Source organism: Schistocerca piceifrons, chromosome X (genome assembly GCF_021461385.2).
Source record: "Schistocerca piceifrons isolate TAMUIC-IGC-003096 chromosome X, iqSchPice1.1, whole genome shotgun sequence".
NCBI classification, from domain to species: Eukaryota; Metazoa; Arthropoda; class Insecta; order Orthoptera; family Acrididae; genus Schistocerca; species Schistocerca piceifrons.
Genome location: NC_060149.1, coordinates 878,431,379 through 878,458,526, shown reverse-complemented (window position 1 = coordinate 878,458,526; position 27,148 = coordinate 878,431,379). Strand labels below are relative to the sequence as shown.

Sequence of the window (27,148 nt, the reverse complement as noted above, 5' to 3'; positions counted from 1 at the left end):
ATAGGGCTAAGTTACAAGCAGAGAAATGCTTCCCGCGATACCTGCTTTGTGCAGTGAACAAGTTTGGGGAAGTTTCAGCCATCTCCAAAATGAAGAGTGGGACAGTTTTGAGTGAAACAGCATCTCCTGCCCAGTTGAGGGGGTTGCTTGGGGGTAACATTCCGGTGACTGAATATGGTTCAGGGCATCATTTTCCATTGTGACCTTCTCTTGCTGTCTGCAGCTACGCACCACCCTGGAGTGACGGGGAGTACACTGTCTCTGCCATGTCCATAGGGGCCATAGGACAATAGGGTTGATGCGCTGGCCTTCACCTTGGACTTTGAGGGCAATTCGTTGCCTGAAAAGGTCAAGATGATGGTATACTGATTTTATGTGAAACTGTATATCCCCCCTCTATGTGGTGCTTCAAATGTATGAGATTCGGGCATGTGTTTTTGTTTTTGCATTGCGAAGCCAGCCCAATCTGTAGGGATGTTGGACGACAGTTGCATGCAAATGTTCCTTGTGCTCCTCTCCCCACTGCATACCCTGCACCAGGGATCTCCAAGTGCATTCTGCACAGAACAGTTCACCAACCTTACCTCCCCCCCCCCCCCCCCCTGCATTTCTACTACTTCTTGGTTTCAGCTCTGTCGTACTTGCTTACTTATATCTTGCTTACAATCAGGGATTTGTCATGTGTTGTATCCTCCTTCCAAGGATTACTCCTGGTTTGATACACACAGGATGAAGGGGCTGATGACCTTGCAGTTTGTTACCTTTAACTCCAAAAACCAAGTAACCAGCCAATCAGTCATCCACGATATTCACCCAACCTGGCAAAATGGTTCAAATGGCTCTGAGCACTATGGGACTTAACTTCTGAGGTCATCAGTCCCCTAAACTTAGAACTACTTAAACCCAACTAACCTAAGGACATCACACACATCCATGTCCAAGGCAGGATTCGAACCTGCGACCGTAGCGGTCATGCGGTTCCAGACTGTAGTGCCTAGAACCACTCAGCCACCCCGGCCAGCCTTAACCTGGCACCGAGTAGCTTTTTTTATCTATATATTCCCCAGAATGAAGCCCTAGTTAAAAATCTGAAGATTTCACACAGCTGAGGAGATTCAAACAGAATCACAAGTGTTACTAAACAGGCTCATGAAAAATGTATTCCAAGGAGCTTTCAGGCCATGGAAAAACTGCTGGGAGTCGTGTATACAGTCCCAAGGAGGCTATTTTGAAGGTGATGGTGATAAATAAGCTTCTGATAAAGTGTAATTTTATTTATTGGTGTTCTCCAGAAATTTTTAAGAACCATGTCTTATTTTGAAGACTGCTTTCAAAGTGAAATTAGATAGAAGTTCAACAGTGTTCATGCCTTTTCTTATACAGAGGTATATGTCCAGGATATTTCAGCCCATAAGGAAATTTACCAATGATAACTGGCATACTTTATAAATAAATTAGAATGTTACTAAGCTGAAAATAACATTATTTAGTTAACTTTGTTGGTATTTCATCATAATCACTGCCATTCTTGATGTTGATGGTAGATATTAATTCCTCTGTTGCAGTGAGGCTAATATTCATGTTACTGAAGATACTTTGAAAGGCTGGGTCTCAGTTATTCCAGGACAGCATTTAGTGAGCATGATAACCTAATCCTGTTAGTAATAGATACAAAGTCAATTGATGAATAACTGTTCCAGTTGCAACAAAATTCTCTTTTTAGTTCCTGACCATTTTTTACTTTTTATGTTGAAACCGTTTCCTGCTAGGCTGTGAAACTGACATAAATGCAACCAAACATTGTACATAATAATAAAATGAGCGTACAGGGTGTTAAAAAAAGTGTTTCACATCTTGAGAGGTGGTGATACTCATCAAAATAAGAAAAATAAGTCCAATAAACATGGGTCCAGAAATGCATACTTTCTGCAATAAACACGTGTTTGTAGGAGGTGTTCAACATGGCGCCCATTCATGACAATGCATCCCTCTGCCCTCCGGCGTAAGGAATGATGTGTCTTTTGAAGTATACCTTGTTGTTGTTGTTGTTGTTGTTGTTGTTGTTGTTCCTGCTGGCATGCATTGAAGATGCGACCATATAGTGTCCGCACATTGTTGATTGGTGTGGCGTAGACAAATTCCTTCAAGTATCTCCATAACCAAAAGTCTAGGGGTTTGAGGTGTGGGGAACGAGCAGGCCAAGGCATGGGTCCCCCTGACCAATCCAATGGTCCTGAAATATGTGCGTCAGATGTTCACACACATTGTGACAAAAGTGTGCTGGTGCGCCATCGTGTATGAACCACATTTGTATTCGTTGCTGCAAAGGCACAGCCCAGCAAAGTAGGCAATACATTAATGAGAAAGTCCAGATAATGCACCCCAGTTAACCTTTCTGGTAGCACGTATTATCCTGTTAATCTATTGCCAAGTATGCCTGTCCCTACATTGATTGAGAATCATTGTTGATGCCTTCTTTCTGGAAATTCTTGGGAGGTTTACATCTGCCCATGCATGTTGGTTATGGCAATTGACAACACCATCTCTTGTGAACTCTGCCTCATTAATAAATAAAATCTTTAATGTGAACAGTGGATCTACGACAAGCTTCTGCAACAGCCATTGACAGAACTGTCATACGCCATGATGATCCTGTGGCCTTAGGGCCTGAATACGCAATTGTTCATGAAGTAACCCCCTCCCCATATAAGAGAGTGAGGCATGCCTTATGCTGCTGCTAATCATTGCACACTGGTCCCATGGGCTTCTTCCGCCAAACACAGCACGTGCTCCTCCATGTTAGGTGTTCAGAGTGTGTGTGTCCTTCCAATGTTAGTCTTTTGAGGTGCAAGGGTATCTGTGTCCTTCAGATGCTGGAAAATTTTGCCAAACAGCTTATCTGAGGGCACTCTGTGCCTGGATATTTTTCAGCATAGAGGACACGGGCTTGCGGACTACGTTCATTTGCTAAATCAGAGCAGTACATCATATCCACCATTTCACTTGTCAGGTAGTAGGCTTACATCGCTAACAAGTGGTGGAAGAGAGAAAATTTAAATGTACTACACCATTCGTATGTGCAAGCAGCTCAATAACAGTAAACACGTAAGTGAATCCACATATAGAAGAAGAAGGTAAATCATCATGATACGTACGCAGGGTTGACAGTACTGTACAATAACACACACAAACATCTGCAACAAAGTGTTGCAGAGCCCTTCTTATAAACATGTGTTTCTCTCAGAAAGTATTCCTTTCCAGACCATGTTTGTTGGACTTACTTTTATTGTTTCAATGAGTATTACCACCTCTCAAAGTATTTGACTGTATAAATACTTCAGATAGTAGGAATATAGGAGTTTCAACATAAAAACTTTGTTTACATATGTACACTATAGTACAGAAAAAAGAATAAAGCTTGAAGTGTACTGAGGTGAAGAAAAGTCAAATGATTACAAAAGCAAAAGTTAGATAGATTTAAAATTGATGTGCCCAATAATATCGTAGGAAATATGGGTCTGCCATGATATAAAAACTGTACATTTTCATACATTAAAAGTGTTGTCAAAATGTAATTCCCGTTAATACTAAAGCATTCTATGTCTTAAATTTTAAACTGCATGCTTTACCATACCAAAAGTAGTTGTTCAGATGAAGTTCTAAAATAGTTGCAATTGACTCTTGAGTCCAGATGAAGTGTGAAGTTACATCCTGTAATGTGAGCAGTCAAATGGTAGAGCACAGGGATCTGTAGAGGCTGCTAGCATGTTGTAGATGCAACATGGACTGCTTACAAGATAAGAACATGTTTTACTAAGGTGTGAATGCAGCTATGAAATTGTGGAGTGCCTTTAAAGGAAGCAATCAATAAAGGGGTGGCATATATCCAGGAAAGTAGTATTTCTTAGTGCATGCTGCTCGTGGAGTCTTTCCTCTGGATTTTTGCTGGCAGGCATAAATTTCTATTTCTTCATATATGTCTATAAAGTATCCCCTCTTTGTTGTATATAGAATTATGAGGTAGTTTTTGATACTGTGCACCATGTGATTACCTTGTATGAAGTGGGCTGAGAAGGTGGTTTTTTCCTTATGTTTTTGCTTTTTTAAGTGTGTGTGTGTGTGTGTGTGTGTGTGTGTGTGTGTGTGTGTACATTGTACGTATTTCAGGATTCTTTCCTGTTCATAGTTAATCTGATTTAGCTAGAGTCAGAGCAGTAGATTTTGTATATGCCACTCTTTTGGTATAAGTATTGTGCCATTTTGTGTTACAAGATGTAGCAGCAAAGTTTGTGATTTATAAGTGGCATGTACATTACGTTTTATAAAAAGATTGATAAATTTTTATGAAATGTGGCCACAGCCAGTATTCTGGGCTGTTTGTCGTAACTAATTAAGTTCTTTTTTTACTTCATCAGCTATACTGGTAGTTCAAGGAATCTGTTTATTGCAGATCAAAAAAAGATCTTTTTAAATTGAGCAGAATGACATGATGAGGCAGGAATAACAACATTGGAAGGTGTAGGTTTAATCGTGTTGTGTGCCACAGAGTAAGACAAAAATGTCAACAGTGTATGATTTTGTAGTTAATTTTAGGGCGATTTGTGGAGAAGGTATTTTCCAAGTGACTGACAAAAGTATATGCAAGTGTACATGCCAATAGAGTTTAGCTAACCCATCATTTTCAAAGTTGATCTTGTTTCTAAAAATAAAGTAGTTGTACTTCAGTACTATTTCCAGTGGCTCAACGGTCTCAATAATTTCCCCAGGAGGAAGTGTGTTGTGTGGAATTGCTCATATTGCTTGACTTTGCAAATATGTACAGCAACATTCCTGTAAATGAAACAATAGCATTAATTGAAAACAGTTTGCTAATGCACAAGATACACTCCCCCAGAGCAATTATTGAAATAGGCTAATCATGACGAGGCCATTTTTCTGAAATAATGTTGGGCACATCACTTTTAAATCCATTCAACTTTTACTTCTGTAATTATTTCAACTGTGTTTCACACAGCACCGTCCGAACTGTGTTTTTTCCTTTTTCTGTTGTCACACTGTACATGTTTGAACGTAAAGTTTTTTCATCTTGAAACTCCTACATTCCTGTTATGTAAAGCATTTAAATATTCAGTACATCATTATGCACAACATTTAGTTGCATTTACATCTTCAGTTTCAGATTTATTTGGAAAATGGCTTCCATTTAAAAGCCAAAACTGGTCTTGGAGTAAAATAAAGTTTTCTTCTTCTTCTTCTTTTTTTAGCAACTGAAGCAGTTATTCATCAATTCAGTATACAGTTGTGGAGGAACAATGCTCTCCGAATGGATAAACTAATAAAATATGAAGCTTGTTGAAGAACTATCACACAATAAACATACCCTGTAACTAGTGTCTCATGTACTCTGAAAGCTATCTGCTTCACTATAATCCTTACTGCCATTATTTTGTTGCTTAATGTGTCCACCCTGTTACTGACAAATGGTGTTTCCTTTATTCCTTGAGTGATGCACATCTTTTTTGCTTGAGTCTAAATGAAGTTGCCTTTAAGGGCAAGCAGTTTTTGTATACTTTTATTATGTATTGTGTTGTAGTTTTAATTCAAGTCATGGACATTATTCCAGTTTGTCATTGAGTGGTTCCTTAAAATATTCAATTTTTGTCTTGTAAACTATCATTCAGAACTCAGATTTAGTATCCTGATAGGTGTAAGTAGTTGAGACAAGGATGTGTGTGCCATGTCTAATAGATCATGTACTTTTGATTTTGTTCCATTAGATTGATCTTTAATGATAATGTTACTGATTGCAATAATTTCATGTTACAAATGTTTTTTGTGTGTTAAAGGTAGGCCAATACAGCTCGAAAGGGTTTTATGAATAGGGTAAAGTTTCCTGTAGCTGCTCCCTCTGCTTTTACTATTATAAAAGACAGCGTATGAATTCTACTTCTGTTGCACATGCTTCTAGATGCTGCTGTGTGCAAAATTTTTGTGTGTTCGTAAATGTCTGAACCCACCCAGGTAGCCATGTATGTTAAAGCATTGCTACTGGGACAGGGAGGTGCACCGGCTTCGAATCAAATCCATCTGGGAGAGAAATGGTGAGGGCCGGCATGCTGGCCAGCCTGGATGTGGTTTTTACGTGGGTTGCCACATCCCACAAGGTAAATACTGGGCTGGTATGTAAGTCCGCCTAAGTAACATGATTCATAAACATTTAGAAAACTTCCAGCCACTTCCACATGAGAAAACACTAAACACAGACATCTTGGATACACATATTCCATCCCTGGGGTAACGGAGTGGCAACAGCAAGAGCATTTGGTCACCACCATGCCAAATCTGTTAATATCCACACTGATCCTGTGCTGATTTGCAACAGAGGCACAGGAAAAATAATAATAAGAAGAAGAAGAAGAGGGAGAAACAGAAGTAGTTTTTAAATCTCTACCAACTTCCAATGAATGTTGCAACTATTTCTCTCTCTGAATCTTCTCTACTGTAGTAAGATGCCAGTCTGGATCTTGTAACACTTCACTTCAGTACAAGGGGTCATATGATTTCAAATAGGCAATGTCAGCCAGGTCTCAAGATTCTAATCCATCAGAGCGAATAAACAGTTAATTAACTTTACTCCTCAATACTTTAATATTCTGATGTAATAAGGATGCATGTTTCTTTCAAGCCAACCTCTCAAACTTGGTTTCTTTCTCCCTACCCTAAAAGTGGTGCTCTGACACTTGCACACATTGGTACTTCATCACTCAAGACAATGCCTCTTTTCTTAGCAGTTTGGTACTAGCCTAACCAGTTTTACTGTTGAAGTGAGTCCCATGTCTTGTTCATTCCCACATGCTGATCAAATCAACAGAAATCTCTCCAACATGTGACTTTATGCCTAAAATAATCAACCGTTATCCTGATAGGAGACCTCAGAATGTGAGGTTGATTATGGTGCCTCAGAACAGGTGTAAATTCCGCACTTTCATGTCTTGAATGCTGACACTATCTTCACCAGAGTAACTGAGTAAGGTGGCACTGTTGTTAGCACATTGTACATCCATTCAGAAGGATGACTGTTCAAATCCACATCCGGCCATTCAGAGTTACGCTTTCTGTAATTTCACTACATTGCTTCAGGAAAATAGTGGGAGGGTTCCTTTGAAATAGCATAGACAATGATAGGACATCAAACCCTAATCCTCTTCCTTCACCAGAATACACTCTAAAGAATACTTAGGTTCTCAGTCAATAATATTTTCCAGTCTGTGCTGTGTAATCATGATGTCTTCATCTGTGAAATTTATTAACAGTGAGTCCATAGTCTCATTAATAAATGTTTATCAACCTCTCTTTATTGCAATGGATTTGAATGTAACTGCTCTATATGACTGTTGTTCATCGTTTTCTATGGGACTTGCTGATTCTGTCTGTATTGTATGGGTGCCTTTCAGATGTTTGATTTTCTGTTGAACTATGCTAACCAGTTGCGAACTGATGCACATGAATGAGAACCTTTTGAAAAAGCTCAGTATTTTATTTCCATTAGACTTGTTAGTTCAACCTTTTTTTTAAAAAAAAAGTCAAGTATTATATCGTGCTGCTTAAGCAGTCAGTAACGAGCACTTAGTAATTAACACTTTATTGTACTACTACAAATTGGATATGAATATTGAGTACTGCTAAAGGTGAATAACATTGTACGTGAATTATAATCCTGCTCAGAAGATGGTTGAAGCCCTTATAGTTTCTAAAAACATGAGAGAAGTAATATTGATACCCGTGTTCCCAACCTGCAGAACTAAGGGCTTCATTATTCGTGCATAAGCAGCAGATTCAATATGTTAGAATAGTTTTAAAGGGAACTTTGCTATTTTTGTAGTGTTATGTATCAAGAGCTCAGATGGCAACCCACTTCTAAGCAAAGAAGGGAAGGCAGAAAGGTGGAAGGAGTATATAGAGGGTTTATACAAGGGCGATGTACTTGAGGACAATATTATGGAAATGGAAGAGGACGTAGATGAAGACGAAATGGGAGATAAGATACTGCGTGAAGAGTTTGACAGAGCACTGAAAGACCTGAGTCGAAACAAGGCCCCGGGAGTAGACAACATTCCATCAGAACTACTGATGGCCTTGGGAGAGCCAGTCATGACAAAACTCTACCATCTGGTGAGCAAGATGTATGAGACAGGCGAAATACCCACAGACTTCAAGAAGAATATAATAATTCCAATCCCAAAGAAAGCAGGTGTTGACAGATGTGAAAATTACCGAACTATCAGTTTAATAAGTCACAGCTGCAAAATACTAACGCGAATTCTTTACAGACGAATGGAAAAACTGGTAGAAGCGGACCTCGGGGAAGATCAGTTTGGATTCCGTAGAAATGTTGGAACACGTGAGGCAATACTAACCTTACGACTTATCTTAGAAGAAAGATTAAGAAAAGGCAAACCTACGTTTAAGCAAGCAGTAAAGGAAACAAAGGAAAAATTCGGAGTAGGTATTAAAATTCATGGAGAAGAAGTAAAAACTTTGAGGTTCGCCGATGACATTGTAATTCTGTCAGAGACAGCAAAGGACTTGGAAGAGCAGTTGAACAGAATGGACAGTGTCTTGAAAGGAGGATATAAGATGAACATCAACAAAAGCAAAACGAGGATAATGGAATGTAGTCAAATTAAATCGGGTGATGCTGAGGGGATTAGATTAGGAAATGAGACACTTAAAGTAGTAAAGGAGTTTTGCTATGTAGGGAGTAAAATAACTGATGATGGTCGAAGTAGAGAGGATATAAAATGTAGACTGGCAATGGCAAGGAAAGCATTTCTCAAGAAGAGAAATTTGTTAACATCGAGTATAGATTTAAGTGTCAGGAAGTCGTTTCTGAAAGTATTTGTATGGAGTGTAGCCATGTATGGAAGTGAAACATGGACGATAACCAGTTTGGACAAGAAGAGAATAGAAGCTTTCGAAATGTGGTGCTACAGAAGAATGCTGAAGATAAGGTGGGTAGATCACGTAACTAATGAGGAGGTATTGAATAGGATTGGGGAGAAGAGAAGTTTGTGGCACAACTTGACTAGAAGAAGGGATCGGTTGGTAGGACATGTTTTGAGGCATCAAGGGATCACAAATTTAGCATTGGAGGGCAGCGTGGAGGGTAAAAATCGTAGAGGGAGACCAAGAGATCAATACACTAAGCAGATTCAGAAGGATGTAGGTTGCAGTAGGTACTGGGAGATGAAGCAGCTTGCACAGGATAGAGTAGCATGGAGAGCTGCATCAAACCAGTCTCAGGACTGAAGACCACAACAACAACAACAATAAGCATTTAGCAATCACTAAATAATGACTGTGTCATAAATATGGCCTTAAGCAGTGTAAGGACAAAAAAATTAACTGCCAGTTTAAGTGGGTAACTGTCATCTAGTAATGAGTGTTGGGTATGTGGGGAAGGGAATAATCTTATATCGTTTTCATTTTCTCCAATTTTCATTTCATTCAAAAGTGTTTTGTGCGAAAAGAAACAGCCTGTCATTTACATAATTTCCAATCAACTGCAGTCTGGCCAACTTACTACAGTGGTATGTATCAAGATCATAATAATCCAGGGAAATGAGATTTATGCCTAGGACATTATTTCAGTGAATCCTACTTCCAGCAAAGGCACAGTCCATTATTGAAAGAATGCAGTGAAATGGCCCAGTGCTGCAGTTCAGGGAATGTTTTGCACCATTCTCTAAGACTGTTAATTCCTGTTTACAGGCCCTCTTGGCCCATTTGGTTACAAATTGATACTCTGAATAATGATCACTTGTATATGAGGACTGTTTCACGTGCAGGGTGTAATATCTTTCAGCAAGGCAATTGGGCAGAGCTTCAGAGGTAAATGTTCCTGAAAATAACTGGAAGAGCACACTCTTGCCTCCTCCACCCCCCCCCCCCCCCCCAAATATATATATATATCTCAGAGCTTAACTCGGCAAAAATCTTAAGGCCCACATTGATTCTTAAATCTACTGAGTGAATTTTGTGCTGTAGGAAACACTAAATAGCAAGGCTCAAAACACCCATGGAGACCTGTTGCACTAGGTGTACCTTCAAGTCACTTACTTGCTGTGTGTACTGAAATGACTTGTACTATTCATGTTGGCAGGTGGTCATAATAGTGTGACGACACTCTTTCAAGTTGTTAAAATCATTTGTGGTTTTTGTGTGTTTAAAAATAGGCCTTTAAATGGTGCACAGTGCCTTTCTTGCAGCTTTTCTCCACATCTGTAATGCTTTGATTGCTCATACTGAGATTTTTTGAATGCTGACACTGCTACTTGGTCAATATATGGGATTTTCAGTGATGGACAAGCATTACATTGTATTTGTTAATATTTAGAGTTTGAGAAATGTTATTTTCTTCCTAGAGAAGTTTTATTTGCCCAAATCAATTTGGGAGCAACTCTTTGAAGACACACCAGTCTAACATCATATATCACATAATAAAATTATACTTGTGGTAAACACTCACAAAAGTTTCAAGGTATTGCTTGCTGTGTCTGTATTGACAGCTGATAGCATGCTGCTTGTCAGTGTGTCATCTTCAAATAGTTGCTCCCAAATATGTGTATGACTAGATGACAGTACACTACATTGAGTGGCACAATGGCTGTGTATGTAGATAATTTGAAGATTACAATTTAAATTACTGAAATTAGTTTTTGTGTGTGTATGTGTGTGTGTGTGTGTATTGTAATCTGGGCAAATAAAACTTCTGTAGTAAAGAAGAGTACATTTTTCAAAATCGGGGATAATTTTCCTGCTGACAGTGTCAGATAACCATTTAGAGTTTGATTTTTGCAAATAAATTCTATACACTAAAATAAATTTCAGGAAAAGCTACCTCTTTATGACTGACATAATTGTCTGTGGTCCATATTAGAAAGCTGCTGACTTAGAAAGCTGCTAAAATAACGATCAGAGTTATTTATATATATTGTAAACAGAAGCAGCTTCGCTGAGGTATGCAGGAAGCTGTAATTATTTTAGACTATGATTCTGTGGCTGCAACTGTGGACTGATTTTTGCTTTACAAGAAATCTTCAGAATATTGTTCATAAGTTTTCCGAATCGTATTCATAAAATGGATTTTACATAATAATCACTTCAAAAATGTAGTCTTCATCTGGCAGAGTTGCTTTGTGTCCTTCTCTTAAATATTTCTTACTGGCCACTGCCCCTCAGGATAATGCAATAAGGCTGAACCCAATGTATAGCCAGAGGACTTGATTGGAATTGAAATTAATCACTCAGCCAAGTTAACTGATTTTCAGCTCACCCCATGCACCTCACTTGTGCCCATGCCAATGTCATTTCAACAATGTATCTATGGAAGTTATACAGTTAATACATCTGAAATGTGGATTTTAATTATGAAGGTTGACAGTGACAGGCAGTGCAAAATAAAATCCTGAAGACATTTTTGTGCTCCATTGTAATATGACTGTGTTCAGCATGACAGAATTTACTTGTACAAACCAGTTCCTACAGCAGATCAGAAGAATAACAGCCTGCTTGCTGGAGACTGGCAGCCAATGGGTTAATGAAGTCCTTATTGCACTCAGCATCCTCAACCACATTATCTGTCTCTTGGGGAGTAGTAGTGTGCCTCTGTTACAGTTATACAAGGCTTTCATGTGGTTGTAGTTGTATTATGGGTGTCACATGTACACGTCAGCAAAATCTACTTGTCTGAAGATCGTAACTTCCACCCACCCACCACAAGGGGATAAAATTGGTTCCAGATGCCTAATAGACTGACTCCCTGTTTGTTTGACTCATGGCCTGCCACTGTTCATATAACGAGAACTACTAATGATGCAATGTGTTAGGCAGATAAGTTATTTAAAAATCACCCTTGAGGGAAGGAGCAGTTTGGAATCTGCACATAGAGATTGTTGGTATGGATCAAACTTTAGTCTCTTTCACAGAGATGGTCAACTGCCACACAACATGTGTTTGCTAATCCACCACATTTATGATTCTGTTGAAAGGGATCAGAACAGAAGGTCTGTCAGAATGTGTGTTGTCTAATATTCTGTTAAAGATAGTGTTCTGGTAACACGATACATATGATTCTCTATCGGTTTCCTTGTAGTAGATTTGTAACTTTCCTACACAGGATTCAGAAGTTTTTCAGTGTGATTATTGAATTCTTTGACTACTAAATCAGAAGGCAAATGGAACTGTTTGACCAAGATTTACTGTTCATCTTTGATGATTTACCTTAGTAATGTTAAGACTATTTAACATCACCAACTTCCTGGGCCTAATATCAAATGAAAATTACTGCTGTTGACAACTGATACTAACTGTGGAACATATTACAAAAGCACCAGCTATTTCTCTCCACATGTGCTAGATGCTGGTAGGAACTGAGGCGTAGGTATTCATGTTGCAGAACTGGAGTAAACTTTTGACTGGCATCCTTGATAGCTGCAAACATCGACATCTCGTATGGTGACTTGCCAGTGCCCTCCCCCATTTCCCTCCCACCTTCATCCTGCTAACAGACATACTGAAGATACGTTGGTTTTCTTTTTATTCTTAAATGCTATTTTCTTACGGAGCACCACTATCCTCCCGACACTTGGTATCCCCTTAAGTAGTTAACATATTTACCTATGTGTGGTCACTGATGGTACTGACAGAGCATCCACCGTTAGCCAGAAGAGGAAATTCATGGTGCATCATTTGGTATGTAGTTCACTATTATTTGTGAGCAATATTTGAGCAGCTACAGTTGCTTTTTGCGTTGACTTATTTAGCCTGACTGTTATTCTTAATTAAGTGTACAACACACTGTGAGGCACTTAAGTAAACGTGATGAGACTGTCCACCTAGCTACAACAAGTAGACAGATAACAGTTCTTTGTAAGATTCTGAAAATGTAGCAATGTACATTTATTCCCCAACCTTGGTTAGAATTTTTCCCTTTCCCTCTACCCAAGTCACCAAATCACCCCAAAATCTGCTGGTAATGGCTGAAGACAACCAAAGAGTGCAGACAGTGGGCATCTTTACTAAGATTTACATAAGATTGCACCCTACACCCTGATCAGTAGATCACAAAGCCTCCACCGTATGCCATGGGCCATGGGCACACACAAGACATGTTCATTAATTTTCTTTCTTTCCCCAAGAGTTGCAATATTTTTTTTATAATAGGAGCTTAGAACAGCATATTATTAGAGACTTTTATTTGTAGGTGTTCTTGTTTGGAGGGGTTTCTCTTTGGACGAGTTTATGAACCAGTGCTACGGGAATTGTGAAGATGGTGGTAAAGGAAGACAAATGCCAATTCATTATGGATCAAAAAGACTAAATTTTGTTACAATTTCTTCACCTCTAGCTACACAGATTCCCCAAGGTAAGACTTTGTTTCCAATATTTGATGTAGCTCATCTAGTTACGCATATATTTGGCATATGATATAAAATGTTTTCAGTGAACTTACCTTGTTAATTGTGTGTAATATTCTGGGCTTTAGATGGTATGTCATTGTCTTCATCAGAAAAGCTGCTGACTGTCTAAGAGATTTGAATAATGTAGTGATGCACCTTGCAACTAGCTCTAAAAGTGATACATAATGTGCAGAATTATTATTCCATCATAGTGTGTAGAGTTTCATTTACACGTGAGTGAATGGAAGCAAACACAGAAAACCAACCATTCACAGAACAATTCATTAGTGTTCACTCTCATTCGATTGTGCCTGGGAACAAGTGTTTACTTTGGAAGGAACAGAAGAGAACATCAGAGAATGAGAATTGAAGCATGCCAATCCTTCTCGGTTTTAAAGTTGTAGTTGTGCAGATGTAACTCTATACGACACTAGTTATCATTGTGATACAAAACAGTGAGATTAAGATTATTTTTTATTATGAGCACAATGCTGCAAAGTGACATATGAAAAGAAAAACGTAGGTGTCAGTTTTCACATAAGCATGAAATTAGTGTCACTGCACTTAGCACTCGATTGCAGCTCTAACTGCCCCATTTCAAAACTTCGAAGGTCAGTAGACAATTTTCACTTTCTCACTGCTAGTGAAAGGGAAATATTAAAGTAGGACATTAACTAGCAATGACAAATATCACCTATATAAGCGTTAGCATTTATACTCCAGTTTTAGCAAATGGGGATAACTGCACTACTCTTAAATACTTGTTTAGCATTTCAGTAGCTGCTGTATTTCAGATATTATATTATCCATTTTGGGTAGACAACACCACAGCTGTTTTTGTAAATTATGTTGTAGGAAATACTGTAACCAACAATAACAACAGAAATAATCAATTATTGATAATATAATGCAAGTGGATCAATAAAAAATCTACTCACCAAGAGGCGGCAGGGGAACATACCACAAAAGGATTTAACATTTACAAAGTTTCAGAGATGCTGGCTCCAAAGGTTTGTAAAAGTTAAATCCTTTTGTGTGTGTGTGTGTGTGTGTGTGTGTGTGTGTTTGTGTGTGTGTGTGTGTGTGTGTGTGTGTTCCCCTGCCGCCACTTGGTGAGTAGATTTTTTTATCTACATCTACATCTACATCTACATTGATACTCCGCAAGCCACCCAACGGTGTGTGGCGGAGGGCACTTTACGTGCCACTGTCATTACCTCCCTTTCCTGTTCCAGTCGCGTATGGTTCGCGGGAAGAACGACTGTCTGAAAGCCTCCGTGCGCGCTCTAATCTCTCTAATTTTACATTCGTGATCTCCTCGGGAGGTATAAGTAGGGGGAAGCAATATATTCGATACCTGATCCAGAAACGCACCCTCTCGAAACCTGGCGAGCAAGCTACACCGCGATGCAGAGCGCTTCTCTTGCAGAGTCTGCCACTTGAGTTTATTAAACATCTCCGTAACGCTATCACGGTTACCAATTAACCCTGTGACGAAACGCGCCGCTCTTCTTTGGATCTTCTCTATCTCTTCTGTCAACCCGACCTGGTACGGATCCCACACTGATGAGCAATACTCAAGTATAGGTCGAACGAGTGTTTTGTAAGCCACCTCCTTTGTTGATGGACTACATTTTCTAAGCACTCTCCCAATGAATCTCAACCTGGTACCCGCCTTACCAACAATTAATTTTATATGATCATTCCACTTCAAATCGTTCCGCACGCATACTCCCAGATATTTTACAGAAGTAACTGCTACCAGTGTTTGTTCCGCTATCATATAATCATACAATAAAGGATCCTTCTTTCTATGTATTCGCAATACATTACATTTGTCTATGTTAAGGGTCAGTTGCCACTCCCTGCACCAAGTGCCTATCCGCTGCAGATCTTCCTGCATTTCGCTACAATTTTCTAATGCTGCAACTTCTCTGTATACTACAGCATCATCCGCGAAAAGCCGCATGGAACTTCCGACACTATCTAGTAGATCATTTATATATATTGTGAAAAGCAATGGTCCCATAACACTCCCCTGTGGCACGCCAGAGGTTACTTTAATGTCTGTAGACGTCTCTCCATTGATAACAACATGCTGTGTTCTGTTTGCTAAAAACTCTTCAATCCAGCCACACAGCTGGTCTGATATTCCGTAGGCTCTTACTTTGTTTATCAGGCGACAGTGCGGAACTGTATCGAACGCCTTCCGGAAGTCAAGAAAAATAGCATCTACCTGGGAGCCTGTATCTAATATTTTCTGGGTCTAATGAACAAACAAAGCAAGTTGGGTCTCACACGATCGCTGTTTCCAGAATCCATGTTGATTCCTACACAGTAGATTCTGGGTTTCCAGAAATGACATGATACGCGAGCAAAAAACATGTTCTAAAATTCTACAAGAGATCGACGTCAGAGATATAGGTCTATAGTTTTGCGCATCTGCTCGACGACCCTTCTTGAAGACTAGGACTACCTGTGCTCTTTTCCAATCATTTGGAACCCTCCGTTCCTCTAGATACTTGCGGTACACGGCTGTTAGAAGGGGGGAAAGTTCTTTCGCGTACTCTGTGTAGAATCGAATTGGTATCCCATCAGGTCCAGTGGACTTTCCTCTATTGAGTGATTCCAGTTGCTTTTCTATTCCTTGGACACTTATTTCGATGTCAGCCATTTTTTCGTTTGTGCGAGGATTTAGAGAAGGAACTGCAGTGCGGTCTTCCTCTGTGAAACAGCTTTGGAAAAAGGTGTTTAGCATTTCAGCTTTACGCGTGTCATCCTCTGTTTCAATGCCATCATCATCCCGTAGTGTCTGGATATGCTGTTTCGAGCCACTTACTGATTTAACGTAAGACCAGAACTTCCTAGGATTTTCTGTCAAGTCGGTACATAGAATTTTACTTTAGAATTCAATGAACGCTTCACGCATAGCCCTCCTTACGCTAACTTTGACATCGTTTAGCTTCTGTTTGTCTGAGAGGTTTTGGCTGCGTTTAAACTTGGAGTGGAGCTCTCTTTGCTTTTGCAGTAGTTTCCTAACTTTGTTGTTGTACCACGGTGGGTTTTTCCCGTCCCTCACAGTTTTACTCGGCACGTACCTGTCTAAAACGCATATTACGATTGCCTTGAACTTTTTCCATAAACACTCAACATTGTCAGTGTCGGAACAGAAATTTCCGTTTTGATCTGTTAGGTAGTCTGAAATCTGCCTTCTATTACTCTTGCTAAACAGATAAACCTTCCTTCCTTTTTTTATATTCCTATTAAATCTGTCCATTTACATTATATAACTAGCAATACGTTTGCTGGGTCGGAGGGGTTAACCTGGTTGAGGGAGAAACAATTTTTGCCTTTTCAGTTAACATAAAGATGATACGATCTTTTGCATATTTTTAATTTAATGTTAATAAACAAAATAAATATATGTACCAAGTCTTTTTATTAAAAAATGGAAAAGTTTGTGCCTCTTCATTATGTTCCTGCCTGACGAAAATAATGAAAGTTTTCTTAACATTACCATTTAGTGCTTCAGCAATTTTGCTACATCCAGTTTTTTGTTCTTTGGCATTTTGTGTGGTGGATCTCTTCGTGTACTACAAGCTCCCAAGATACTTCTTTTATTAGCAACATTACATTCTCTACTCACCACTCCATTGCTCACACAGCTCATATTCAATAACAAAGGTAGTTCTCCTTGCAAAAAATAAAAATATTGATGATTTGCTGAAGGACAAACAACCAGCGGAATATAAGTGAGCACAGGCAAATGTGAACAGAACAATAGCAAATGCTGTTTGCTTGCACATAACCACAACCTAAACCAGAGAGAATGCTAGCTCGCTGATACTTGCTCACTGACACTCGCTTCAATGTAAACAAGGCTTAATAAAGGATGGAGCGTCTGTAATCTCTTAGTATCGAGCACCCATTTCCATGTGTTGCTGAATGAATAGCTTGTGTCTGTTTTATAGATGAGTTCAAATTTCAATATCCTCATTCATAACTAAGTTCCAGTGATACGAAGCATGGGCTACAGTATGTGTTTGCTCTAATGACGTTGTTTGCTTACTTGTAAGGAGCTGAGCTGGAAGGCCATGCACATGACTTTATATATGGATTACTGTGTACTTTGAAGAGATAAATAACAGTGGGAGCCCTTTCACAGCAGTCAGTAAAGTAATTGACAAAGTGGCTGAAGCATTGTATATGAAGTTACAGTAAAGAGTGACGAATTAGAAGAGACTGCAAGTTCAGCTGGAAACTCTGTTCTTGTGATCTGTGGAAAGACAAGGAAGAAATTGTACTGTGTGCAAATATTAACGAGTTTGATTAAAATGTAGTTATATATTGCATCAAGAAATGGTACCTAACACTTAAAAAGTTGATTATTTCACTGTTGGAAAATGAATTGTGTGCAGGTTCTATAACTATGACAATCCTTGTGAATATTTTAATGAAAACTGGCTACAGGTTGAAAAGATTCGCAGGAAGAAAAGTGTTAAGGGAATAAAAAGGTGGTCTGGAATTGCCATTTCCTTCACAAGTTGCTGCCAATGACTCTGGAGAATGTAACATGGATAGATGAAATTTGGGTTAAAATGCATCATACAAGAACCGTATTGCAGATGGATAATACATTTGGTTTGATGAACAGTTTGGTGCCCAGTGCTATATTGATTTTTCAGTCAAAAAAAGCTTGTTGATTACCATGAAGAAATGTGTCATTACTTGGCTCAGTGATATTGAACTTCTCTTAGCTCATGTTAAAGTAGATGTTGCAGAGCAAAATAAAATATTTACACTTAGACACATTGGTGAATAAGGCTGTTGATGCAAATAACATCAGAGAAATGGAAGTAACAGAATAGGACTGTGTATTGTTAAATTCTACAGCTTGTTTCAGCTGATAAGTGGCACAGTGACATTATGTTTGAGAGTCAACAAAGAAAAATGCTAACCTCAGTTTAGCAAGGATTAGTCCAACATGTTGTGTTTTCAAATGGACCATATGCTGGTTACAAGTAGTTCCATATATACCACTAGAAGATATTGTACTACATAAGTTGCTTTGTCTTAATTCATTTGTGTTCTTAGCTTTGAATTTAACTAAACATATAACACAAAGTACCACAAAATACACTCTCATGAGTTTGCACTTTCTTCTGCCATCCCCTTCAATTGATAATGCAGTTAATTCACGTAATAATGATTACAAACTAATAAAAGTGGCATGTTTTTAGTACTACTTCTAGTCTACATATTTATTTTATGAATCCTTACTTTTATTGTTTTTTAGCTGTTGGTGCTGCCTATGCCTTGAAGAGAAGTTCTGATGATAAATGTGTTATTGTATATTTTGGAGAAGGAGCTGCAAGTGAAGGAGATTGCCATGCCGCCTTCAACTTTGCAGCCACACTAAATTGCCCTGTTATATTTTTTTGGTATGTACTGAGGAGAAACATGTACTCCTTTGTTTTTATTTACCCAAAATTGTAGAGATATTAATTTCAAATGTAATTTCTCATTTTTTTTACTGACAGTAAAATTTTATGTGTGGTTTCTGTAGAAGAAATGTTCTTGCACCTTTCCCCATTTGTCTCCTGTTCATTGATATCTAATAAGCTGAGGGCAAAGTGAGCATGATAGAATCCTTGAACCCCGTAAGTGAAAATGTGTAATGGATTAAACTAGCTGATAGATTGTTACACCTGACAAAAAAGGATTTCGTGTATTATCCAACATTATAACTGTTGTTTTATGAAGTGTTTTTCATCAGATTTAAATTCTTGTAGTAATTCTGGTAAAATTTGTAGTCCAAATATTGTCTTTGTGTCTCTAAGTAGCTATCATAGTGTCAGTCTTGCAAGCTGCTGGGGAAAGATGTAAAAATGAACAGCTAACTAATGTGGTTTCTTGAAACCAAAGAACTTTGTGATTCTTAGTGATGGCTTAGGAGATATCATTCAACTGTGATAACCTAATTGAAAAGGGGTTTTCTTGGACAGTGAGGAAAGCTACGATACTACTTGGAAATTTCATACTCAATATTGTGTTAGCCAGATTCTGCCTGACTGTTTTTGAGATAAGGAACAGCTTTCCGCAATGGTCCAATTTAAATGAAATCATGTGTGCAGTAACTATTAATAGTATACTATCGGAATTACAAAGTCCTATAAGAGTTCACTTCTTGTGTACCATTTAATCATCTCCTCCAGTTTACTTTTTGTGTACAATATAATCTCCTCCTTCTCTTACTACTACTACTACTACTACTACTACTACCACTACCACTACTACTACTCCTACTCCTACTCCTACTCCAGCCTAACACCCATGACTCATCCGGTTCACTAACAGATTATAGGTATGTTCTGAATGCTAGAGCTCCATGTTCTCTGCAGAGAAAATGGCATGTATTGATTTCAGCAGTCTTCTGACATTTTCAGTCAACCTTGAACTAAAGATCAGTTTTAAATAAACAGAGAGGTATCTGGGCATAATTTATATGAAAAATTGATGTGATTACCAACCTAAAGCATCAAAAAGCACAAGGTCCACCAAGCACTAGGGATCTTAAGTCCGTCTGCAACATTTCGTTGCAGAAGGAGGGAATCATATCAAACAGACTGGCTACAGTTTTACAAGGTTCATGTACATTTCCAACTCAGTTTTGGATGTTCAATATATTTTTCAGTTTGATAGTCATATCTGGAAACTATCATTGCTCTTCAACTTAAGGTGATCAGGCTGGCAATGGGAGCTTTAATACAAGCCCTGTTCGCAAACTTTGTGCTGAGGCTTATCCGCCACCCTCCAGTATTGGGTGGGGTTTCCTTATGGTGTGCTAGTCATATGGCATTCTGTCCTCTCGTCAGGCACCAGCCTTTCATATCATTGCTTAAGCTTGAGCTCAAATGAACAAATTGTTTGGGAGTTATCTGTGAACAGTGAGGCCACCTGGATCCTCAAGAGTTAATTCATTGGTGGTATTAGGTGTGGATAAATTGTCTGTTTTTGAGAGAGGTTGGACCTGTTCACCACCTTTAGTGTGAAAGCAGTTTGTACTTCCATTAAAAGGTCACAGAAATAAAACACTTCTGAATATATTTTAGATATGTTTACCCAAATGCTAAGTGAGTATCACAAAATGGTCATGATGTACACCGATCGGTCTAAACAGAGATTCCTTTGACTGGCAGGGAATGTAAAATTCAGAAATGTGTGTGATCTTGAGGGCACTCAAAAATCTCACTAAGACATTGTTAATCTGGTCTGCCCTTTCCTGCCTTATCTCTGTTTACCATACTGGACTATATTTTACTTGTGTATCAGATACTTCCTAGAGTTTCCTTCCATATGGGATAACTCGTTTTGAAAATCATGAAGTATCTCCATTATTTCAGTCAACATCTTTACTAAGGTGGTGGCCACTCCTATTGCAATTAGTCAAAAGTGACTGCTCTTCCCAAACAAACAAAAACTATTATAATTTACCAGTTACATTATAAGTGGGACTTTTTGGAAGTGATTGTTGATGGGCATACCTGACAGCCACTCGTGTAGCTGAGAATCATTTACAAGTATGTCTTGAACACATATTGGCATAGTATCTAACAACCAGAAAATAACTTCGGAAGGACAACTTGTTGTTCATACCTCAGTTTGTCACATTGGTAGTTATATGTGCTATATTTACTGAATTCAGAGTGGAACATATACAGGGTGGAACAAATAAGTTATCTCCTTGGAAAACTTTTCAAGTTATTTCTACCTCGAATTCTTGTTAATTAATGAAACAGTCAGACATCTTGTGAGAATGTGATGATGGATGAATATTGTCAAATGAGAATGACAGTTCGCTGTAGCGACAGGCAAATTTTGATCCCTACCTGTGCGAAGCATTAACTGAAGCGTTCCTTTGATCATGCTGTAATCAAAAAATAATAATTACAGGAAATTGGAATATGCAGTTGTTTGAAAAGAGAATCTTTTGTCATAGAGCAGATTTGAGTGACAATATTGGCAGCTGAATATGGGTTTGATTATTTGTTTAAAAATAAGCAACTATTGATTTCAGACTGTAGAACCATTAGTGTTAAGGTTTGTTGGGCCAACGTGACAGTCCACTTGAGACAGCCCACCAGCTCACTACCACTAACTCCTGAGACTTACTACAGAGATTTATTTTCTTCAAGACTTTGTCAGAGAATTATAGATGAAGCTAATTAAAGTACATTCCTCTTGCTTGTCACTGAAAACTGTGTACTATGCATTTTCATTGCATTACACACAATCATTTTATTGCATGAATTACTATGACAATTTCATATCCTGCTGTGATTACAGTCACAACCCACTTGGTAGGGTATAAAATTACTGTATCAGATGCCTCAGATGATGCAGAGTGGTTTAGTTTAGTTATTTTTTTGTTTGATATATCATAATTGCAATCTCTTTGCTGTGACGTGGAATGTGTGTCAGTTTACAGTTATACAGGGTGATTCAAAAAGAATACCACAACTTTAGGAATTTAAAACTCTGCAACGACAAAAGGCAGAGCTAAGCACTATCTGTCGGCGAATTAAGGGAGCTATAAAGTTTCATTTAGTTGTACATTTGTTCGCTTGAGGCGCTGTTGACTAGGCGTCAGTGTCAGTTGATGCTAAGATGGCGACCGCTCAACGGAAAGCTTTTTGTGTTATTGAGTACGGCAGAAGTGAATCGACGACAGTTGTTCAGCATGCATTTCGAACGAAGTATGGTGTTAAACCTCCTGATAGGTGGTGTATTAAACGTTGGTATAAACAGTTTACAGAGAATGGGTGTTTGTGCAAAGGGAAAAGTTCTGGACGGCCGAGAACGAGTGATGAAAATGTAGCACGCAACAGCAAGCATTTGTTCGCAGCCCAGGAAAATCGACTCGCAGAGCTAGCAGAGAGCTGCAAATTCCACAATCAACTGTATGGAGAGTCCTACGAAAAAGGTTAGTTATGAAACCTTATCGTCTGAAATTGGATGGATCGGCCGCCAGGCAGCCCGTGACAAAGCACTTCATCACTGGCCTCCAAGAAGCCCTGATCTTACCCCCTGCGATTTTTTCTTATGGGGCTATGTTAAGGATATGGTGTTTCGGCCACCTCTCCCAGCCACCATTGATGATTTGAAACGAGAAATAACAACAGCTATCCAAACTGTTACGCCTGATATGCTACAGAGAGTGTGGAACGAGTTGGAGTATCAGGTTGATATTGCTCGTGTGTCTGGAGGGGGCCATATTGAACATCTCTGAACTTGTTTTTGAGTGAAAAAAAAAACCTTTTTAAATACTCTTTGTAATGATGTATAACAGAAGGTTATATTATGTTTCTTTCATTAAATACACATTTTTAAAGTTGTGGTATTCTTTTTGAATCACCCTGTATATGTAGCTTTTAACTTTGGTAACCTGTTAACAGTGTAATAACTCTTGATTGTGATCACAAAGCAACACACACACTATAGAAAATATAATTTTTTTAAATTTTGGTTAGACATGGATCTCAATATACTTTTTTTACATATACTTGTTGCAGCAGAAATAATGGGTATGCAATTTCAACTCCCAGTAGTGAACAGTACAGAGGTGATGGCATTGCAGGTAGAGGTCCTGGTTATGGTATAGCAACTGTAAGAGTTGATGGAAATGATGTATTTGCTGTCTACAATGCCACAAAAGCCGCAAGAAAATATGCACTTGAAAACAGCAAGCCTGTTTTGCTTGAAGCAATGACATACAGGTAAACTTTCTCAAATGTAGAGAGAATCATAACTTTATTGATTAAAAATGGTAATACTCAGTATACTCATTTTTACTTTTTCTTTCTGTTCTAGAAGATATTAGCCATTCCTCCCCATTTTCATCTGCATGTGCATTCGACACAGATATTAAACACACATCCTCCTCCCCCTCTCTGTGTCCACCTCTTCCTCCCTCTCTCTGTCCACCTTGTCCTTACACCTCTAGCTTCTATCTCCTCCTCCCCACTCTCTCAATCTCTTCATCTCCTCCTCCCTCTCCCTTTGTCCATTTTATCCACTCCCTCTCTTTGTCCATTTTATCCACTCCCTCTCTTTGTCCATTTCATCCACTCCCTCTTTTTGTCCGTTTCATCCACTCCCTCTTTTTGTCCATTTCATCCACTCCCTCTTTTTGTCCATTTCATCCACCCCCTATCTGTGTGTCCATTTGATCCACCTCCTCTCTTTGTCCATTTGATCCACCTCCTCTCTTTGTCCATTTGATCCACCCCCTCCCTTTGTCCATTTCATCCACCCCTCCCTTTGTCCATTTGATCCACCCCCTCCCTTTGTCCATTTGATCCACCCCCTCCCTTTGTCCATTTGATCCACCCCCCTCTCTTTGTCCATTTGATCCACCCCCCTCTCTTTGTCCATTTCGTCCCCCCCCCCCCATTTCATCCACCCCCTTTCTTTGACCATATCTTCCTCTCCCCTCCCTCCCCTCCCTTCGACTGTATCCTCCTCCCCCCCCCCCCCCTCTCTTTCCATCTCTGCCTCTGCCTCTTCTTTTTCCACCTGCCCACTAACCTTCTACACCTGCCACCTGCCTCACGCATCTCTCCCTTCTCCCCCTCGTTCTGCCCATCCCCTCCTCCATCCATCTTAATCTGCCCCCAATCATCTTCATCGACACATGTAGGTGCCGTTCAGTTCAATAAACAAGGCCGATACTACTTATGTAACATGTCTGTCATATGGGGAAGGCTTCAAAATCATTTACTTTACCCATAGCTTACAGGCTGCTTTGCAAAGCAGGTCAATAAAGCAGGCTGATATTACTCAGACACAACACGCCAGTAGGCTGCCCTGCAAAGCAGATTGTTTTGGAAGGCCAATACTGTTCCCACACAACATGCCTGCTGTGCACAGCAGCCTATATGGCAAGTGCTGTAATAATGAAGCATGTTTTTGCCCGCATGTCTGCTCCTATTGGAGCTAAGTTGTTATAAACCCTACAGTGCTGATACTCATGAGGCCTACTGTTTCTGGCCAAATTGTGGTTAAAATTGATCCATAGGTTTGGGAGGAGATCTCGGATATACATGCACATCTTTTAATCCATGTCTGTTGTTTTGTCTCTGTCCAGTACCAACCTTAGAATTGAAACTATAAAATTTGCAGAAACACTGTAGTAGCTAATTTTTCTGCATTGTGTTCAGGCTATTTGTGGGAAAATAAACATTGTGGCAGTTCCTTGGTCAATCAAATGTGCTACATATGAATGTTTCACAGATTATAATTGTCACCATCTACAGTCGGGTTAAATGCTTAGTATGAAGCACAGAGCATAGGTTAGCTAGTTCCATCATATGAGGGAGACAGGAAATCCTCATTCCATACCACTCTTAGGTAAGGGCTTGCAACTGTGCAGCTGTCCAGTCTTTTTTTTTCTCGTGCAGTGGCAGTGCATGCTGCATTGCCATTTGTAAATGGGACAGCATAATTTATCACATTAAAACCTTATTTATCAGAAGACATGTATTTTGCTACTTTCAAAGACATTTGTGATACTTCATAATTTGACTGTACTATATGGAAACAAAAGGAACTAAAGAACTGTTTTTCTTACCTTGAACTGTCTCTTTACACTCCGACAAAGTTTATCAGAGTCAGTCAGCTCACTGATTCTGCATGAGTAATTTACTATAGATCTTTTCTTACACTCCACCAGTAAGCAGTAACAGTGGAGCTTACGAAATATTTTGAACAAACGCTGAAGTGTTTGGATCGAAATGGATCCTAATTTTGCAGCAGACAGTCTGTAATTCAGCATTTTTGGCATCTACCCAAATTTGAGCATTAAAACATGTTTGTAAACTGATCTACCACTGTTGGTAGATTTAATGAAATTTGCCACATTGTAAAGACACAAAGGCGAAAAACATACACTAATATGTGGCAAGAAACAGCACTTTAATGCTGTGAGTCAATAGTTACCGGCAACCTGAATCTTAAAATTTTTTCAACAGGTCTGTGAAAGACTTAGCATAATTATTTACAGTTCACTTTTGATTTATCTCATTTCGAGATCAGAATTATTCTCTTTGATTAAAAACTTGTGTAAACACAACTGTTTTTGACACACACATGGTTGATCTTTCAGTTGTCACGGTCATTAAATGTATAGTTCGAAAAGTCTGTATACAGAAATGCATATTCTTGACTTACCAGAATATTAGAAAATACAACTATAAATAGTTCATGTTCAGTGCCACTCTGAAATCAGCTCTGTTGGTGACTCACTGATAAGTAAACACTGAAGGTGGGCATTTTTGGCAAATTTGATTATGTGAATCATTCACTACCACCATCAGTGTCAGATTCTTCACTGCAAGCAGAAAAAAGATTATGTTCAGAGACCTTCAAATAGATTTTAGTACAATTTATGGAAAAGTGTCAAAGTGAAAATAGCTTTTTGTGCAGATGTAGTAGTCTGTAGGTAACTGTAATTTTAGATACATCTGTGGTTGACTCAAAACTAACAGTTTGAAAGTCAGTAGTTGTAAGAAGTTTTTGTCTGCAAAGTAAGGTGATGTTTTTGTGTTCGTCTCCAATTATTAAATGTGTGTAACAATGATAGCATACATTGTTGTTGTTTTAACAAACTTTTGCCTTGGTGGTGGGAATATTTTCCTGTGTGTGTGTTGTTTTATTTTGGCTACTAAATATTATTTTTTGTTTGATATTTAGATTTTTTTAATTACTTACTTGACACACTATACATTAAGTTTTCTTATGGTAGATTGTTCATCGCGCGCGCGCCCACACACGCACGCACACGCACGCACACACACACACACACACACACACACACACACACAGAGAGAGAGAGAGAGAGAGAGAGAGAGAGAGAGAGAGAGAGAGGGGGGGGGGGGTCTTTTGGTAGGTACCATATACACTGAAGAGCCAAAGAAACTGGTACACCTGCGCATTATCGTGTAGGGTACCCACTAGCGTGCAGAAGTGCCTCAACACGACATAGCATGGACTCATCTAATGTCTGAAGCAGTGGTGGAGTGAATTGGCACCGTGAATTCTGCAGGGCTGCCCATAAATTCATAAGAGTACATGGGGTGGAGATCTCTTCTAAACAGCATGTTGCGAGGCATCCCAGATATGCTCAACAATGTTCATGTCTACAGAATTTTGTGGCCAGCGAAGAGAAGAGCCAGAAGAGTGTTCTTGGAGCCACTCTGTAGCAATTCTGGATGTGTAGGGTGTTGCATTGTCCTGTTGGAATTGCCCATGTCCATCTGAGTGCAAAATGGACATGAATGGATGCAGGTGAGCAGACAGGATGCTTACGTATGTGTACCTGTTGGACTCGTATGTAGACTTATCAGGGGTCCCATATCACTCAAACTGCATATGCTCAACACCATTACAGAGCCTCCACCAGTTTGAATGGTCCCCTGCTGACATGCAAGGTCCATGGATTGTCTCCATACCTATTCATGTCCATCTGCTTGATACAATTTCAAACAAGACTTGTCCGACCAGGCGCCATGTTTCCAGTCATCAACAGTCCAAGGTCAGTGTTGACGGGCCCAGGCGAGGCATAAAGCTTTGTGTCATACAGTCTTCAAGGGTACACGAGTGGGCCTTTGGCTCCGAAAGCTCATATTGAT

General features: G+C 39.1%; 1 protein-coding gene across 1 annotated transcript in view; it reads left to right on the top strand.

The window, feature by feature from the left end:
• LOC124723037 (2-oxoisovalerate dehydrogenase subunit alpha, mitochondrial) overlaps positions 1-27,148 on the top strand; it is a 168,380-nt gene that overhangs the window by 90,132 nt on the left and 51,100 nt on the right. The window contains exons 4-6 of the mRNA XM_047248212.1: positions 13,265-13,426; positions 18,757-18,901; positions 23,033-23,236. Coding sequence (XP_047104168.1) covers positions 13,265-13,426; positions 18,757-18,901; positions 23,033-23,236 — 511 coding nt within the window. The remainder of the gene's footprint in view (positions 1-13,264; positions 13,427-18,756; positions 18,902-23,032; positions 23,237-27,148) is intronic.